Consider the following 16,340-nt stretch of genomic DNA (forward strand, 5'->3'; position numbering starts at 1 on the left):
AAAGTGCCAGATAAGCGGTCCGGTCTGGTCTCCCAGTCAAAGACACAATTGAAAATTCGCCACGTGTACACTCAAAAATATCATCCTCCGACACTCCTTATATAAACACAATCAAATTCCAAAATTTAATTAAAAAAAACATTCTCAAATTCAAAAAAGAAAAAGAAAAAGATCCGTTGGCTCGCGCCTTCCTTAAACCACAAATTATATAGATTAAATAAATAAAATTTCGAGAGAGAGATGAGGATACAGTGCAACCTGTGTGAGGCGGCGGTGGCGAAGGTGCTATGCTGCGCCGACGAGGCGGCGCTGTGTTTAGAATGCGACGAGAAAGTCCACGCGGCCAATAAATTGGTCAGCGAACACCAGCGCCTCCCTCTCTTTTCTTCTTCTTCTTTTCAAATGCCTAAATGTGACATTTGTCAGGTACGTACTTCCGAATTTTTTTTAAAAATCGAATTAAAAGGTAAAATAAATTTATCATGTAATGTTGATAGAATCGACCCTTTTTTTTATTTGGACAGGAAATATCTGGGTTTTTCTTTTGTTTGCAAGACCGGGCATTACTATGTCGAAAATGTGATGTTGCTATACATACAGTGAATTCAGTTGTGTCATGTCATCAGAGGTTTTTGCTTACTGGGGTTGAAGTTGATGTTGGAACCAAAACTGACACCATTGGTGCCTCTTGTTTCAATGCTAAGTGACCTTTCAATATACACCAAATGTTGGAAGTGAAATTTAATAAAACTGGAAAACATTCAGTAATGGCAAATGGCAAATGGATGCTTCTTTTTTTGGCTTTAATCAATGGAAAAATGGAACATCCAAGGTGTGGTTTATTGTTCTAGTTTTTGTACTATGTTTAATGTTGTTTGTTCTAGTACTAGAGAGTGGAGATCACCACCCATCTTCTTTAGTAACATTTCTGCGTGTCTCACCTACACATACAGACAACAGTGAGTGAAAAAGCACTCACCTGTCTTGCTCCCAATATTTTCCATGGTGTGTGTAACTGAGCAAGGGCTGTATTGCACAAAAAGATTCTCGCAATCAATCTAATGGTGTGAAAAATCCCTTTCCATGTGCAGTAAACTGGCTCCATGAATGATCTGCTAAAGTCTTAGTCTTCCCACGGTTTTCACATCAAACTTCTGAGGTGTGGTTTTAACCCAACATCTCCATCCTTTCAATTTTCTTTTCCTGGTAGAATCACAGCTATCCCATATGGTTTGAGTCTAATCTTATTTTAGAAAAAGATAGGATTTAGGTAATACCTTCTTAACAATGATGATTCTAAGATTTAAATTCAGAAGCCCATTCTTCTAATCACTTGTTAGTATCCTCCTTTCAACTACTTTCTGTGGTTTGAGAACTTGCTTAACCGATGTCAACTAGGCTACTTTCTTTTATGTTAATACTAATTTTTCAAACTCAAGATGAGTGTATCAATATGAGCGTCTATACAAGAATGTTTCAATTTTCCACATGTTACGAGCATCCTACTTAAAAGAAAAATAGGACTTGGACATCGAAGCATGTGTCGAAGAACCACCTCTTGTACTTCCATTGCCTCTTATTCAGCAAATGATGTTAAATTCTTTAAATATATAGCCTCTAATGATTTTTAATATCTATAAATTTTGGCATTTTAATATAAAAAAGTAGAAAGTAGGAAAAAAGTAGGAAGTATGATGAGGTGTTTATGTATATTTTAAGTAGATGGAACCATAAGCTCCCATGAGGTCAGCTGCCACTAGGTAATGAGCTTGTTATGGTATAGGTCTTTGGTACGCGTCATGGGAGGTTACTTGGGGTCTTGTCTCTGTAGACTGTCTTAGATTAATTTTGATGTGATTAAGCAAGATTCACATGTTGAGCATGCAAAGGACAAATGTCAATGGCCATATGAGACGAGATACATTTCAATAGACAAATTTCACTGATTAAAGCAAAGTTAATTTGGTGAGGTCAATATGATTCCGTTGGCTTGGCAAGGTCCTCGCATCAAGATGAAGAAATATAGCTGATTTATCAAAAAAAAATTGCTACACTTTTTTAGGGTAAACTAGATTAAGTTCTCTCACTGATTAATAAATTTACACTTTAATCGCCTAATTTTAAAAAATTACAAATTGATCATTAAATTATTCGAAAGTCTAACCCATTAACTTGGTAATAGAAGTAAGATGTGGACTTGTAAATTTACAATTTGATCACTCAATTATTAGTAAATTTACAATTTACTCACCCAATTTTAAAAAAATTATTAGTTGGTCGTTGAACTATTAATAAGTGTACATTTTAGTTTCTCAATCTTTAAACCATTAGTGCCTAAACTGATAATCCAAACAACCCCAAACCCTAACAAAGTCACTGTCAACCCTATGTCTTGCCTTTAGTTCAACCAACTCAACAAACATTCATTCTTAACCACTCACCATTTTTCCTTTGGCCAAAACAATAACCTAAGAAAATCCACAATCAAATTATTCACACTGTAACGACATGAAAGTCAATGGTTTTGGAATCTCATTTTCGATGTTCAAGCCCGTAAATATTATTATTTAATATTTACTAGGTTAGTATCAAATTTAATTAAAGTTCGGTCCTTTAATTTTTTTAATTGGATAGTTAATTAAGATACAAGCGTATCAACCCTAAAGCCAGTAGTGCTAGAAAATTCGGCTTCAAGATCCCGTTAAAACGGGATCGTAAAGATTTTTATTAAATATTTAGGGAGTTATATTAGTAGTGAATTGAATTTTGGATAAGTAATTTTATTAAATTAGTGATTAGTTAAGGTATAGGGACTAAATTGTAAAAGTCGTACAAGTTCAATCATTAAGGACTTTCTTAATAATAAAGAGAACTAAGGATCTAAATGGAAATTATACCATCTTATATATAAGGTGGACGGTAAGTGGATTAAATTCATCATAATTTTGAAAATAAAAATAAAAAGAAAATAAATGATAAATGGTTAAAATAACAAGACATAGTGGAATGAAAGAGAAGGTCCTTTCTTCCCCATGCAACCAAACTGTAAGAAGAGAAAAAAAGAAAGAACACATTCGGCCCTAAGGTTTTGAGTTTTTAAAGATTGGTTAGTGTAATTTAGTTTTTTTCTTGTAATTTTTATATTTTCGAGATCTTGAGAATTTAAGTTTTATTGACTCGTGTGTTATTTTTTAAAACTTTTAAAATATTGAAAAGATTTCATTGATGATTTCTTGAAGGTTTAGATATTAAAGTGATAGATTTTAAGCTTAGAAGTGAATCAGAACTAAATTGTGAAGTTAATTGATAGTTTTGCTTAATAAGGACTAAAATTCATAAATTGTGAAATTTTTTGTAGAAATGAAAAATAGGAGGTTCTAAATAGACTATAGTGAAATTGGATTGCAATTTGAGTTCTAACTTGAAAGCTAGGTTAGTTCCGATTTTAAGGACTAAATTGAGAAAAAAGAAAAATTTTAGGAGACATCCGAAATATGAAATTGAATCGATACAAGCTTAACATAGGTTGTTATAAGGTATTTGGAATTGAAAATTTGAAATGAATTATTATTTATATCGGGAATTGAACCAATCGGAGGATAATTGCGAAAAAAGAAAAATTACAAATTAGCCATCGACGTCTTGTTAGTATATGTTTTGTCTGGTAAGTTCATATGTAACTTACTATGTAAATTTTATGATACGTTTGATTATATTTAATTTTTATTAGTTATATTAATTATAACTTTAATGATATTGGCTTATAAGGGACTGAACTGTAAATTATGAATTGTATGGCAAGTGCCAATAGGTACATGGATGTTGGCTTAAGTTGATTATATTTTTAATATTAATAGATGATATGCTAGAATTATATAAGTTTGGAATGGAGATTTGGTATGAAAAATTCGTTGTTTAATATGCTTTGTAATGTAATTGGCAAATGTTTGATATTGAGCCTATAATGTAATTGGCAAATGTTTAATATGCACAAGTTTATTATCATGTTGTGGTATATATATATATATATCGGTTTCTAAGTGAGCATGAATGAAGATGTGTATGTGATGGTAGCTTCTTAAATGGCATATGTATAATTTGAATGGAAAATTTTGGTAGATTTATAATTGCTTAAACTTGGTTATATGTGGCATGTATTTAGAAGATGTCATATTATCTTGCTATGCTTTGTTTGGTTGGGAACTTAGTTGATATTGAGCCTATAATGTAATTGGCAGATGTTCAATATGCACAAGTTTATTATCATGCTGTGGTGTACATATATATATATGTGTGTGTGTGTGTGTGTGTGTGTGTGTGTGTCAATTTCTAAGCTACATGACTGAGCCTTTGAGGTACATTGGTTAGTTGATTATTAGGTTATTCAAATAGGATCACTACAACAAAACTGGTTTTTAGTTGATTAATAGTTCAATGATCAACTTATAATTTTTTTTTAAAATTAAGTGAGTAAATTGTAAATTTACTAGTAATTGAGTGATCAAATTGTAAATTTACAAGTCCCACATCTTACTTCCATTACTAAGTTAATGGGATAGACTTTCGAATAATTCAATGACCAATTTGTAATTTTTTGAAATTAGGCAATCGAAGTGTAAATTTACTAATAATTGAGAGACCTTAATCTAGTTTACCCTAAAAAAATGTAACAAGTTTTTTTTTGATAAATCAGCTATATTTATTCATATCGATCGAGGACCTTGCCAATTTTTTTGTGTATGCTTTTAATACGATTTTATGCAAGTTTTAGGTGTCTAAGACATTATTTGCAAAGGGTTTGAGTTTGGGGTATGAAAAGTAATAAAAACATGTGATTTTTGGTCATCTGGGAAAAGGTATCGATACCTTGGTTTGAGGTATCGGTACTTTACCAAATGAACATTGTTTTAAAAATGACAAAATGCCAATTTGGTATCAGTACCTGGCCTTGGTATCGGTACCTACACTTGAATTCTAAAACTTTTTCAGTTTGGTCCTCCTGTAAGCTCGGGATAACTCCAGAGCCCTCGTAAACTCGTTTAAGGCTCAATTTTAATTGAATATTAATTTATGCATAAATTTATACATTGAATCAATGATGGAAAATTTGTTTCTATTGCAGGTGTTACACGAACTGGGCTTATATGCGAATTTAGTCAATGTGTGGACCGTGTAAATGGCAAGTTGTGTCAAGGCGCGAACTATCACTGTAACGTAAGTGTGAACTAATTTTGTAAGTAGTCATGCGCTAATTGATTTTGTCAAGTATACACGAACTAGCTTTGTCAAGTATGTGCAAACTAACTCATTAAAATTGTTATATGTGAATTGACTTGGTATGATGTGTAGAAGCGAACTCTTAGTAAAGTATTTGTGCAAGTTGAACTGTTGAAGTGTCCTATAGCTGAGGTTTAACGACTGGATCGGGTATGGATCTTACAAATTTTGTTTACCTAACATATTTATATCGAGAATGTTAAGTTTGGTAACTTCAAGTTATAAGTAAATGGTAGATATGTGCATGAAGATATACATATTTACTTATATTAGAAAGATTAACGCTAATATTATCTTGCAACGCATATAATAATATTTTTGTATCCAATATTTATATAAATATGTATTAAATTAAAAATTATTAAATATTTAAAAATAAAATGAATTTGATTAATTAAAACAAAATTTCAATTCATAAAACATTCTGAACCAAAAGTCAGTCTCAAAAAAATATTATTATATATTTGTCTCATTCCTTGGAAGTTAAAACTCGTAAATACTTGGACAAAAGTTTCAACAGTTACGTATTTTAATAAAATAATAATCTTATAGAAATAAAATAAAAATTTGTATTAATCTATCACCTTCTTCCACGTAAACCGACACGCGCCGATCATAGACAAACCAACCGGTTCAAAACCCCCCATAAAGCCCGAAGTGCCCCCAAAAAAAACCACCACAGCTCCGCCGGAAAAAACCCAAATTCCCTCCAAAATGAGCACCTTCACCGCCTTTTACACCGCCTGGAGCGACCAACTCCAACAACTCCTACGACAACTCTGTTCAGCCCCAAAACCACCCACTACCCAAGATCACCTTCACCACTTAAACCACTTAGTGAACAAAGTCCTCTCCCACTACGCAGAGTACTACAGGGTGAAAGCCGCCGCCGCCGAACGCGACGTCCTCGACATTTTCGCCGCCCCCTGGGCTTCAGCTTTCGAGAAAAGCCTCCATTGGATCGCTGGGTGGAGACCCACCACGGTTTTCCATTTGGTTTACACCGAGTCAAGTATTTTGTTTGAATCCCACATCGTCGATATTCTTCGTGGTGTTCGGACCGGTGATCTTGGTGACTTATCGCCTACTCAGTTCAGGTTAAGCCGAAGTACTTGCATGCAAACCAATGGATTTTGTTTTTTTGGGTCAAATTCTATAACAAGCCCCTCTACTAATTTGTTAATAGTTTTTTTACTATAATTTGATCAATGATTTTAGTGCAAGGATTTTTTAAATAAAAATTTACCCTTCTTTAAAATTTGTAAAATTGCCCTACTCAAGCATGCATGCATAACAAGTTTTAGTAGTTCATACTTCATCATACATATAATTTTCTTTACAATTTTAGTTGTTTTCATTATTTTATTTTATTTAATTATCCTTTCAAAAAAAATTATTTAATTATTTATGTAAAATATTGAAGTAAAATGTTAATGTAAATTTTGAAAGAGAAGAAAAATATGTTGCATGCTGTCATTATAAAATCTATATAATTTCATTAAAATTATTTTTATTTAATATTTGTGACTAAACTTAATAAAGGGATAAAACAACATTTAGTCCTTGATCTTGACATTTTTTTTCAATTTAGTCTTTGAATTTTTTTTCCACATTAATCTTAAAATTGGACAATTTTTCTGTTTTTCATCTTTGTGATGATGTTGCATTTTGATACTTTGTCACATCATCATCTAAAATAATTTAAAAACGTTTGTCGGAAAAAATTCAGGGACTAAATTGAGAAATTTGTTAAGTTCGGGACTAAATGTTGTATTATCCCTTTATAAAAATGGAACAGGCGAGTGAGTGAGCTACAATGCGAAACGGTGAAGGAAGAGAATGCCATAACCGATGAATTATCTGAGTGGCAGCACAGCGTAAGTGATCTAATGGGTGCAACCCCCGACGTTGATAAAATGATCGAACGGTTGGTAACCGTTGTTCGAAAAGCAGATGATCTACGGTTGAGAACGCTCAAGAGAGTGGTTGACATGTTGACCCCACAACAAGCTTTAGAGTTCTTGATTGCTGCGGTGGAGTTACAGCAGGGGATCAGAGAGTGGGGAATGAATCAGGATCGTGAATGCAATTACTGATGCGTTGCAGTGATTCTTTTTCCTGAATAAATGTGTCCACTGATTTAGGGTTTGGGGGGTAAATTATGATATGTTCTATTTTATTTTGTGGGGTTTTAAATTAACTCTGAATTTTTATGTGAAGAATGGATTTCTTATGTTGCACTTCAAATTTGAGTTAATTATCTTTTTACTAAGGTTATTTTTGGTTGATTAAATTTATAAATAAAAAGGAACTTTAGACATTAAAATGCAGATAAAATAAATGTTTAAAATCGAATTTTATTTATAAGTTCTTTATTTTTTTTAAAAATAAAATAACGATTCAAGATATAATTATTAGGATATAAATAAAGTTGAGGCACAGCTGATTTGTGGCCGAAGGTTACGTCGTACGTGTCTTGTCTGTGAGTGTATTGCAGCATGCATGGCGACACTTGTTGTTAGTATTATGTGTTGTCGAAAACTATCAACTATAACCCAGCCAACAGAATTTTTTTTTATGATTTTGTATATATAAATATGTTAAATTATTGTATGTTATTTTAAAATTAATATTTAAGTATTTCTTGTAAAAATGATTAAAAAATATAATTAAACAATACCCACCCATAGTGTCTCGCTTTTAAAAGTTGTATTTTTATTATAATAAAAATTACAATTTAATTTCGATCTCACTAAAAAAATTTTGACATTACCCCTACACATGTAGCAATCGTGTATCCAATTCTTAAGCATTGGCAAATACCGAAGTCTCGTATATAGTATGTGGGAATAGATTGTATTTTAGCTCCTCTACTCAATAAATGAGAAAACTAATCCATTTATATATTACATCAAAGAACAAATTAGTCATTTTGTTAAAAATTAATTAATTTTTTATTATTAAAAATTAGTTATTATACCTCAACATGAGGTAAGCATGGCACGCCAAGTGTCGCTGTCCGATTATTTCATTAACTACATTCATTTTTAACAATATAAATGGATAAATTTTTTTAATAAAAATAACTAATTTACTATTTTATCTAATATACAAAGATTAATTTATCTATTTTTAAATAAAAGAGACAAAATGTAATCATACTCTTAATATTGAATTCTCCATAATACTTTTACCCAATTATTTTCCATGTTTCAATATATAAATTTGTACATTAACCATATAAAAGCAAAATTTTTTTTTCAGAGTAATTAAGATTAAAATATAAATTTTTGTACAAAGATTTGATCTTACAAATTCAGAATTCTTGTAGACCAGATTAGTAGGTAGCCATACAACAAATTTCAAGGGAGATTAATGTTGTCGCACATGAATTGGTTAGTTCGATCAGGAATTTTCCTTATGCATAAATGCTCAACATACGATTACTTAATATTTTGGTACTCTAAAAATTTTCAAGGTTAAAATATTCTTCAATTCTTTGTAATTTTTGGATATATGAAATTTAATTTTTTATTTTTCGAATTTAAAATTTATTTTTTTAATAATATTATAATTATTCTGTTAAATTTATTGGTGACGGCGTTTTTTAAATTAAAGAAATTTTCACTTAAAAATTTAAATTCAAAAAATAATAAAGTTAAATTCTTAAAAATAAAAAAATAAAATAAAATTTTAAATATATAAAAAGCGTAAAAAGTTACAACATATTTTAACCAACTTTAAATGTATCCTCCATTATAGATTAATTTTAATGGAGTTCTATAAAAAGTCATTGTATTTAGTCCTGTAGTTTTCAAAATATATATTTTCAATTCCGAGACTAATATTTTTTCATTAATTTTATCAAATAATTTTGAATATTTATTTTTAATTAAAAAATTATATACATTTAGAAGTAAGAAACTAAAAGAAATATTTTTTAAAATTTTAAAATTATTTTTTATTTGCAAACAACTAATATATTTTTTAAAAAATAATTTGAGAACAGAAATTTGCAGAATCGGACATAAGTTAACATAAATTTGTTGACCTAATAAATAAATAATAGGAAATATTTTTTTAATAAATTTAAATATTTAATAGATTTGAAGTTTCCTTTTTTAGAATTTTGGATGAATTTAAACAATAAAAATAAAACGACAACTCAAACGGGACGCATTTTAGGAAATATAACAGTCAAGTCTTCATCATAACGAATTGGCGACCGATTCAAAAGTAAGAAAACCGAAAACAAATAAAAATATCCATCACCACCAATCAAGTACTGCCACGTTTTCAAAAATTCAAATTCTTATTTGTATTTCTTCCCTTTTACCTCACCGCCACTTCATTTTAACGACCATCATCAATTTTTCCTCCAATTTTTATTTTAATTCGAACAAAATCCCCCATTCAGCTCTCCTTTTTTTTTTCTTTCAATCTTTTTTTCTCTCCAAAAGAAAATTTTTTAGGCACCAAAAAGGGAAAATTTATTCTTCGAAACGATGTCGTGTTCTTCGTCTTTCAAGAAATCATCGTGCCTTTCGCGGCGGTTGTCGAGATCGTATACGAAAACGACGTCGTCGGGAACAATTTCGACGGCGGCGAGTCAACCGGATTTTTATTTGGCTTCGGCGGAGGAGGAAGAGGAGGGAGGAGAATCGTGGTCGACGATGCTGCCGGAGTTGTTAAGCGATATACTAGAGCGCGTAGAGGCGAGTGAAGATCAGTGGCCTTCAAGGCAAAACGTCGTCGCGTCCGCTTGCGTGTGTAAGAAGTGGAGAGAAGTTACGAGAGAGATCGTTAAGGCTTCTCCTGCTAGTGGAAAAATCACTTTCCCTTCTTGTCTTAAACAGGTAATTTGAATTTTCCTCTTAATTTTCTTTGATTTATTTCTGTCATTGAATTTGATATATACACTTTCTTAATCCGGCATTGCTTTATCAGGTAATATACAGAAATATCTTTAAAGGTTTAAGAATTTGTAATTTTAGAGGCTTTTTTAAGTGTTTTTATTATATTTTAAATTTTTTTTGGATTTCAAATTTCTTGCAGCTTGACAATTTGTGCTCTAGTGTTGAAAAATTAGTTCATTTTTTGTTCATTTGTTTGGATTTTAGTTTGCGGTAATGTCCTTTATAGTTAGATCTTATCGATGCAATTTTTTTTCTTAGCATGAAGTAATTTTAAGGAAATGTATGTGGCGAAGAGGTTCAAATTTTTTAATCAAATGACATTTTTGAACATTTATGTAAGTAAATTATGCTTTGAGGGCTAGAATTGTTTTCTAAGCAACTTGGAAATCTTGTGATTATCCCTCCCAAATCCCAATCATCACAACATGATTTGTTGCTTTGAGTTGTACAAAAGAGAATTCAAAAACAAAATAAAGCTTTTAGAATTGCTGTCTTTTGTGATCTTCAAGTCCTATTTGCTACAAAGATGAATTGCTTTTGTGGTTGCTGCTATTGGAACGGGAATGCATTTAGAATTTACCGTTACTGATCAATGGATTTGTTTCAAGTTCTTTGGCTTATTTTTTTGTTGTTTTTTTTTCTTTTTCTTATTGCAGCCTGGTCCGCGTAATTTACCAAACCAGTGTATTATAACCCGAAACAAAAAGAATTCAACGTTCTACCTTTACCTTGCTCTTTCACCATGTAAGTGATATTTTGATGTTCAGCGGTAAAACATGATGACAACTTAGGGTGTGAAAAAGATACTTGCTCCCAAGCTACTTGAGTTCGGCTTGAATTTGGTCTGGTCATTGTTGAGCTTCCGCTCGAATTATTGAGCAAGCTGAATTTGAGCATCCTAATGCTCAACTCAAGTAGCTCACCAGACTAATCAAGTTGAACGAGCTTAATTGAGTGAGCTTAAGTAATTTGATTTTTATCTCAAATTCAGCACAAGCTTTTAATTAAAAGTGCAATTCAGTCGAGCATCAATCAACCCTTGAATTTTGATTCGACCTCGAGCCTTTTACAGCTGTTTACATGCTATGTTTAGAAGTGAAAAGGAGAGCTGGGGAGGTGAAAGGGACATATGATTCTTTTTGTCAAAGCTTTTAAATTACATTTTTGGCCAAAAGAAAGAAGCTTTTAAATTACATTTGACTTTTGTACTGGCAGGGCCATAACTGTGCTGACCTAATACCATAGCTTAAGTCAGCTTGACTTGGTCTAAATCTTGAAAATATCTACAATGGTTGACTATCAATTTGCTTGAGTTAATGGTCTTGCACGCCCTTTGATTATAGAAGGGTAATGATTTAGTCCTTTGGACCTGTCTATACTACAGATGGGATATCATTATCTTAGATTTAGAGTTAATGCCCACCCACCCCTTTCACTTGAGAACAATGTATGGTGGCAGCTGCTGATGTTATTTTATTAGAGCTGGTCTAGTCTTCCCTGTATCCAGTCTATGACATATGATTTTATTGGTAAAAGTATCATGGAGGCCTCTATATTAGAAGTTATATTGTATTTTGCCCCCTTTTATGCAAAAAATGAGCAAATTAGTCCCTATACGTTAAATCAAATAGCAAACTAATCCTTTTAGTTAAAAATTTCATTCATTTCTGTCGTTAAAAATTGGCGTGGCTGATGGAATAACCAAATAGTTACACATGATGTGCTACGGGTACCTTATGTTAACATATAGAAACCAATTTTTAATAAATAGAAATGGATGAAATTTTTAACAAAACGAACAGTTTACTCTTTGATTTAACATATAGAGACTAATATGCTCATTTTGTAGTAAATGGGACAAAATGCAATTTAACTCCTAGTATAAAAGCTTCTATGCTTCTTTACCCAATTTTATTCACTAATATCTTTTACTAATGGACCGATGCTACGTGCATTTGGACTTTTCTTTTTCTTGTTTTCATATTTTAGTAATGCATTGTGCCTGTATAATACCATTATAATATTAGTTTGTTACCAGATGAGATTTGAATTCTTAAGAACAAATAGTGTTCGCTGTTATTGTCCAATCTATAGCAGTTCTCGTTTCTTATTGTTGTAAATTGTCATAATGCAACCGGATGGTGCTGGTGGTTGAAATCTAGCCTAGTTGAGTTATTTTCCCGATCATTTGCAGCATTTACCGACAAGGGGAAGTTTCTGTTGGCTGCACGAAGATATCGACAAGGTGCTCATATCGAGTATATTATATCCCTTGATGCGGATGACCTATCTCAAGGCAGTAATGCCTATGTTGGGAAATTAAGGTAAGGGGTTCAAATTTCGAATGAGGTATTTTGTAATATGAATTTTCTCTTGCTGACATGTAGGAACTCGGTTAATAATATGCTCTTTGAATTTAGTGAATGTGTTTATTTGTTTTTTAGAAAATTCTTCTTTTGTGCATTGGAAAGCATTTTTTGGCGAGTGCTTCAATATATTTAAAATCTTTGCAGTTCGGATTTTCTAGGCACCAACTTTACGATCTTTGATAGTCAGCCGCCTCACAGTGGTGCCAAGCCTGGAAGTAGCAGAGCCAGTCGGAGATTTGCGAGTAAGCAAATCAGTCCCCAAGTCCCGGCCGGCAATTTCAAGGTTGGGCAGTTGTCTTACAAGTTCAATCTCTTAAAATCAAGAGGTCCTAGGAGGATGGTTTGCTCGATAAAATGCCCTTTGCCGGAAGAAAACACTGCTGAATACAAGCATTTGGACGACGGCAAGATGAAAATGCCTGCAAACACCACATCCAGCCATACAGTTTTGAAGAACAAAGCTCCAAGATGGCATGAACATTTACAATGCTGGTGTTTGAATTTCCATGGACGTGTAACAGTAGCATCGGTGAAGAACTTTCAACTGTCTGCTACTGTAGATCCAAACTCGGGAGGGGAAGTAGACAACGAAACGGTTGTCCTCCAGTTCAGAAAAGTAGGGGATGACACATTCACCATGGATTATAGGCAGCCTTTATCAGCCTTTCTTGCTTTTGCCATCTGCCTTACAAGCTTTGGTACAAAACTGGCTTGCGAGTGATTTTATTTTGATACGTACATTATTTTTATATATTCCATAGTAACAAGCTTTAACATATCTTTGTTTTCCACTAAATATCATCTTTTAAGTTTCTGTAACTATTGGCTGCAAATTATATATATTTTTAAAGAACACACTTCATTTCATGGTCACCACAAAGTCCAAAACACTGTTCTTACAAGCAAAACCATAATGGTAGAGAACATTCATTTACACCACAAAAGGAAAAAAGACCCAACTCTCGCCTTACTTCTTACCTCGCAGCTTTGCACCAAGAGCCCTCTCGAGTTTACCGATTATCTGTTGGTTAGGAATGGCTTTTCCAGATTCGTACTCTTGTATGATCTGAGGTTTCTCATTGATCAACTGTGAGACCGAGAAGAAAGATCCAGTGAAAAATTTAAGATTAAATCGGTTCATCGACAGGAAAACGGGGAATAAGAATATGGAGAGATAAGGGAAAAATACCTGAGCAAGTTGTGCTTGGGTAAGTTTCTTTTCCATTCGAGCATGCATGATGGCTTTCTTCAGTTCGGTTGGCACTCGATCATCTGGTCATAAGTTTCAACAACGATAAGAATTTACAATGGAATCATCATTCTCGAAAACTAAAAACTCGTTAAGGCGGAGATTCACAGAAATGTTTAAAAAGGTTAGCCAAGGTTGTTATAAAAGAATATGGCAAGTTACAAAAGCAATACTAATTCAAACACATACCCATGTCCGATCCATACCCGAGTCCCGAGTCAGCATAATGTGGGATAAATCATATAAGATCGCTCCAACATCGAGGACAACAAACAGAGAGAAAGAGTAATTCAGGGTGTCCAAATAAGTACATATAACTATATTTAAATTTGTATTGCATCTTAAACCTAGGGGAATGAAGAACCGAATTCAAAAACCTCTCCATATCGACACCAAAACCATTCAATAAAAACTACTAGCTATAGAAGATTAAGCTGGGAATTTAGAGTACTGTCATGGATGTATTTTCGATCGCTTACGAACAAAACAATTTCGAACCAATCCCATCTAAAGTCATACACACAAATTCCTTTTGAGAAATATAAAAAAGGATCTTCATACATAAGGACTAAACCATTTCGGGTTTTTCTAATACAATTTCTATTGCTACCCGTAACCTCAAAACCTTAAAACCATGAAAAATAGGTACTCGACCCCACGCCCTCCTCTTTGTTTCAATGGCAACTGTGCTAACTGAGCTAAGCTATCAATCAAACCATTATATTTTAGATATTATCTACAGAATATATATATAAACACAAAAGAAAGATGAAATTATTTCTTACGAGCAAGATTTTCAGTTTCTTCATCAAGCTTCCTTGTGTTCAGAGATGTACTACTTGATGCGGCCCTGTTCGTCCCAGCATTTGCTGCAGATTTCCATTTAAACAAAAATATATATATTTTTTATCATTAAACAAAAGAACCCTAATTGAGATTTATCATATTGGGAGCTTTGGTCCGATGCTCTTTTACGTTGATTAAAAATATTGCCTTTCAAATGAAAAGGGTAAAAAAAATACATTTTTTGACGGATTCGATCTCGGCACCAGCACGACGAGCGGCGTTTACGACTTTCTCATCCTTCTTGGCGGCGGCGGTTGGGGCTTTTTTACGAATAACAACGGGTTCCCAGTCTTGGGTTAAAGGTCCGATTCCGGCCATTGTTTGTCAAATGAAAAAGGTGAGGTTTTTAGGAATCTTACAACAGTGATGAGCTTTATATATAGAGGTGAACATATTAAAACCTAGGTCGGCCCATGGATTTAGATCCGGGCTGACCCGTAAAATACAAAAAGGAATTTTAAAGAGCAGTACATTGAGAGCAAAATTAGGGATTGAGACTAGAATTACTTGTGGGTCCGGTCGGGTCTGGAAGGCACAAGTTCGGATCGGGCTTAAGTATGATATTGACATATTTTATGTTTATCTTAATCCAGCCCGGCTTAAAAATATGGGCTTAAAATTTTGTTTAAACTCGCCTATATTATTTTTTAAAAATTATTTATTTTATTTTAATATTTAATATTTTTATACATTTTTTATTGAAAATTTATATAGTTATCTTAACATTAAAGTAATGTTTATATTAGAATAGTATTATATATTTAGCATAGGTTTATTTTTTAATGTGTTTTAAATTGCATAATATATATAAATTACATAATATATATACAAATGATATAATATAAAGTATTATAAACTTAAAAATGAGTCAGGTCGAGCTTGGGCCTTGACCATTCAAACTTAAGTTCAACCCATATTTTAAGTGGGCCTAATTTTTTTTAACCAAGCTTAATATTTTTATCCAAACCCTTTTAAATTTTGAACGGACCTTTGGGCTTAAGCGTGTAATCTAGCCCATAAACAAGTTTAGTTGAGACTAACAATGAACGTCAATGCACATTCCTTCTGCAACTTTTGCTAAGCAATCAACCAGCTTATTTCATTAATGATATGCGATTCCAACTAATTTATCATTAAGTTCCCTTTAATATGGTGCAGCGCTTTCAAACAATATGTTTCTAACAAAATATCTCGACATCTAAACTTCCAAATCTAGTCAAAATCATCTAGAATGTCCCAAAATTCTACTTTAGGTTATTATAATAAAATATACTTTAAATAAAACAGATTAATGATTGAATGAGATATTTGAATCACATGAATAGACAATATTTTAAACAATGTTCCCCAATAAATAGATAATACTAACTTCTTTAATAATAAAAATAATAATTAAGCTTAAAAAAAATAAACCACTAGATTTCCTCTTTCTCCTATAGTTAGACCCCTCATTGGCTTGCAAGCTTAAATGCCCGTAAATTAGCTCAACATGCCATGGATACCAAATCAAGATTCCATTTTGTTATCTGTCATCTTTTTTTTTTCTTTTTTCTTTTTTTTTTTAAACTTTGTATATACTTTTTTAATTTTTGTAAAGTTCAAAATTTAAGTCTAACTGTTAAAATTATTAAATTATTTTTACTAAATTTGTTAATGTGATATTTTGAAATAAAAAAAAACTCA

The 16,340-nt window shown here is 32.2% G+C and overlaps 4 protein-coding genes across 4 annotated transcripts; 3 read left to right on the forward strand and 1 right to left on the reverse strand.

Annotated features, from left to right (window-relative positions):
* Nucleotides 1-127: 127 nt before the first annotated feature.
* LOC107908211 (B-box zinc finger protein 22) lies at nt 128-1,090 on the forward strand. The gene is made up of 2 exons (XM_016835455.2): nt 128-426; nt 525-1,090. The coding sequence occupies exons 1-2, from the start codon at nt 241-243 to the stop codon at nt 705-707; spliced, it is 369 nt and encodes a 122-aa protein (XP_016690944.1). The 5' UTR covers nt 128-240; the 3' UTR covers nt 708-1,090.
* Nucleotides 1,091-5,931: 4,841 nt separating this feature from the next.
* On the forward strand, nt 5,932-7,524 carry LOC107909176 (protein DOG1-like 4). Its single transcript, XM_016836625.2, has 2 exons — nt 5,932-6,374; nt 7,076-7,524. The coding sequence occupies exons 1-2, from the start codon at nt 5,992-5,994 to the stop codon at nt 7,371-7,373; spliced, it is 681 nt and encodes a 226-aa protein (XP_016692114.1). The 5' UTR covers nt 5,932-5,991; the 3' UTR covers nt 7,374-7,524.
* Nucleotides 7,525-9,627: 2,103 nt separating this feature from the next.
* Nucleotides 9,628-13,340, forward strand: LOC107909177 (tubby-like F-box protein 7). Its single transcript, XM_016836626.2, has 4 exons — nt 9,628-10,133; nt 10,850-10,937; nt 12,388-12,517; nt 12,707-13,340. The coding sequence occupies exons 1-4, from the start codon at nt 9,783-9,785 to the stop codon at nt 13,281-13,283; spliced, it is 1,146 nt and encodes a 381-aa protein (XP_016692115.1). The 5' UTR covers nt 9,628-9,782; the 3' UTR covers nt 13,284-13,340.
* Nucleotides 13,341-13,402: 62 nt separating this feature from the next.
* Nucleotides 13,403-15,178, reverse strand: LOC107909178 (multiprotein-bridging factor 1b). The gene is made up of 4 exons (XM_016836629.2): nt 14,834-15,178; nt 14,597-14,680; nt 13,752-13,834; nt 13,403-13,649 (listed from the first exon to the last, which is right to left on the reverse strand). Exons 1-4 carry the CDS (start codon nt 14,973-14,975, stop codon nt 13,530-13,532), a joined length of 429 nt encoding a protein of 142 aa, XP_016692118.2. The 5' UTR covers nt 14,976-15,178; the 3' UTR covers nt 13,403-13,529.
* Between the last annotated feature and the right edge of the window lie 1,162 nt (nt 15,179-16,340).

This window comes from Gossypium hirsutum, chromosome A08 (genome assembly GCF_007990345.1).
Source record: "Gossypium hirsutum isolate 1008001.06 chromosome A08, Gossypium_hirsutum_v2.1, whole genome shotgun sequence".
In the NCBI taxonomy this organism is placed as follows: Eukaryota; Viridiplantae; Streptophyta; class Magnoliopsida; order Malvales; family Malvaceae; genus Gossypium; species Gossypium hirsutum.

Bases quoted from the DNA above. Each gene is read 5' to 3' on its own strand.
- LOC107908211 (XM_016835455.2), top strand. From the start codon at position 241: ATGAGGATACAGTGCAACCTGTGTGAGGCGGCGGTGGCGAAGGTGCTA. The intron at 427-524 runs GTACGTACTTCC...TTATTTGGACAG, and splicing joins CTAAATGTGACATTTGTCAG to GAAATATCTGGGTTTTTCTT.
- LOC107909178 (XM_016836629.2), bottom strand. From the start codon at position 14,975: ATGGCCGGAATCGGACCTTTAACCCAAGACTGGGAACCCGTTGTTATT. The intron at 13,835-14,596 runs GTAAGAAATAAT...ACTTATGACCAG, and splicing joins AGAAACTGAAAATCTTGCTC to ATGATCGAGTGCCAACCGAA. The intron at 13,650-13,751 runs GTATTTTTCCCT...TCGGTCTCACAG, and splicing joins CCCAAGCACAACTTGCTCAG to TTGATCAATGAGAAACCTCA.
- LOC107909176 (XM_016836625.2), top strand. From the start codon at position 5,992: ATGAGCACCTTCACCGCCTTTTACACCGCCTGGAGCGACCAACTCCAA. The intron at 6,375-7,075 runs GTTAAGCCGAAG...AAAATGGAACAG, and splicing joins TTATCGCCTACTCAGTTCAG to GCGAGTGAGTGAGCTACAAT.
- LOC107909177 (XM_016836626.2), top strand. From the start codon at position 9,783: ATGTCGTGTTCTTCGTCTTTCAAGAAATCATCGTGCCTTTCGCGGCGG. The intron at 10,134-10,849 runs GTAATTTGAATT...TTCTTATTGCAG, and splicing joins TCCCTTCTTGTCTTAAACAG to CCTGGTCCGCGTAATTTACC. The intron at 10,938-12,387 runs GTAAGTGATATT...GATCATTTGCAG, and splicing joins TTACCTTGCTCTTTCACCAT to CATTTACCGACAAGGGGAAG.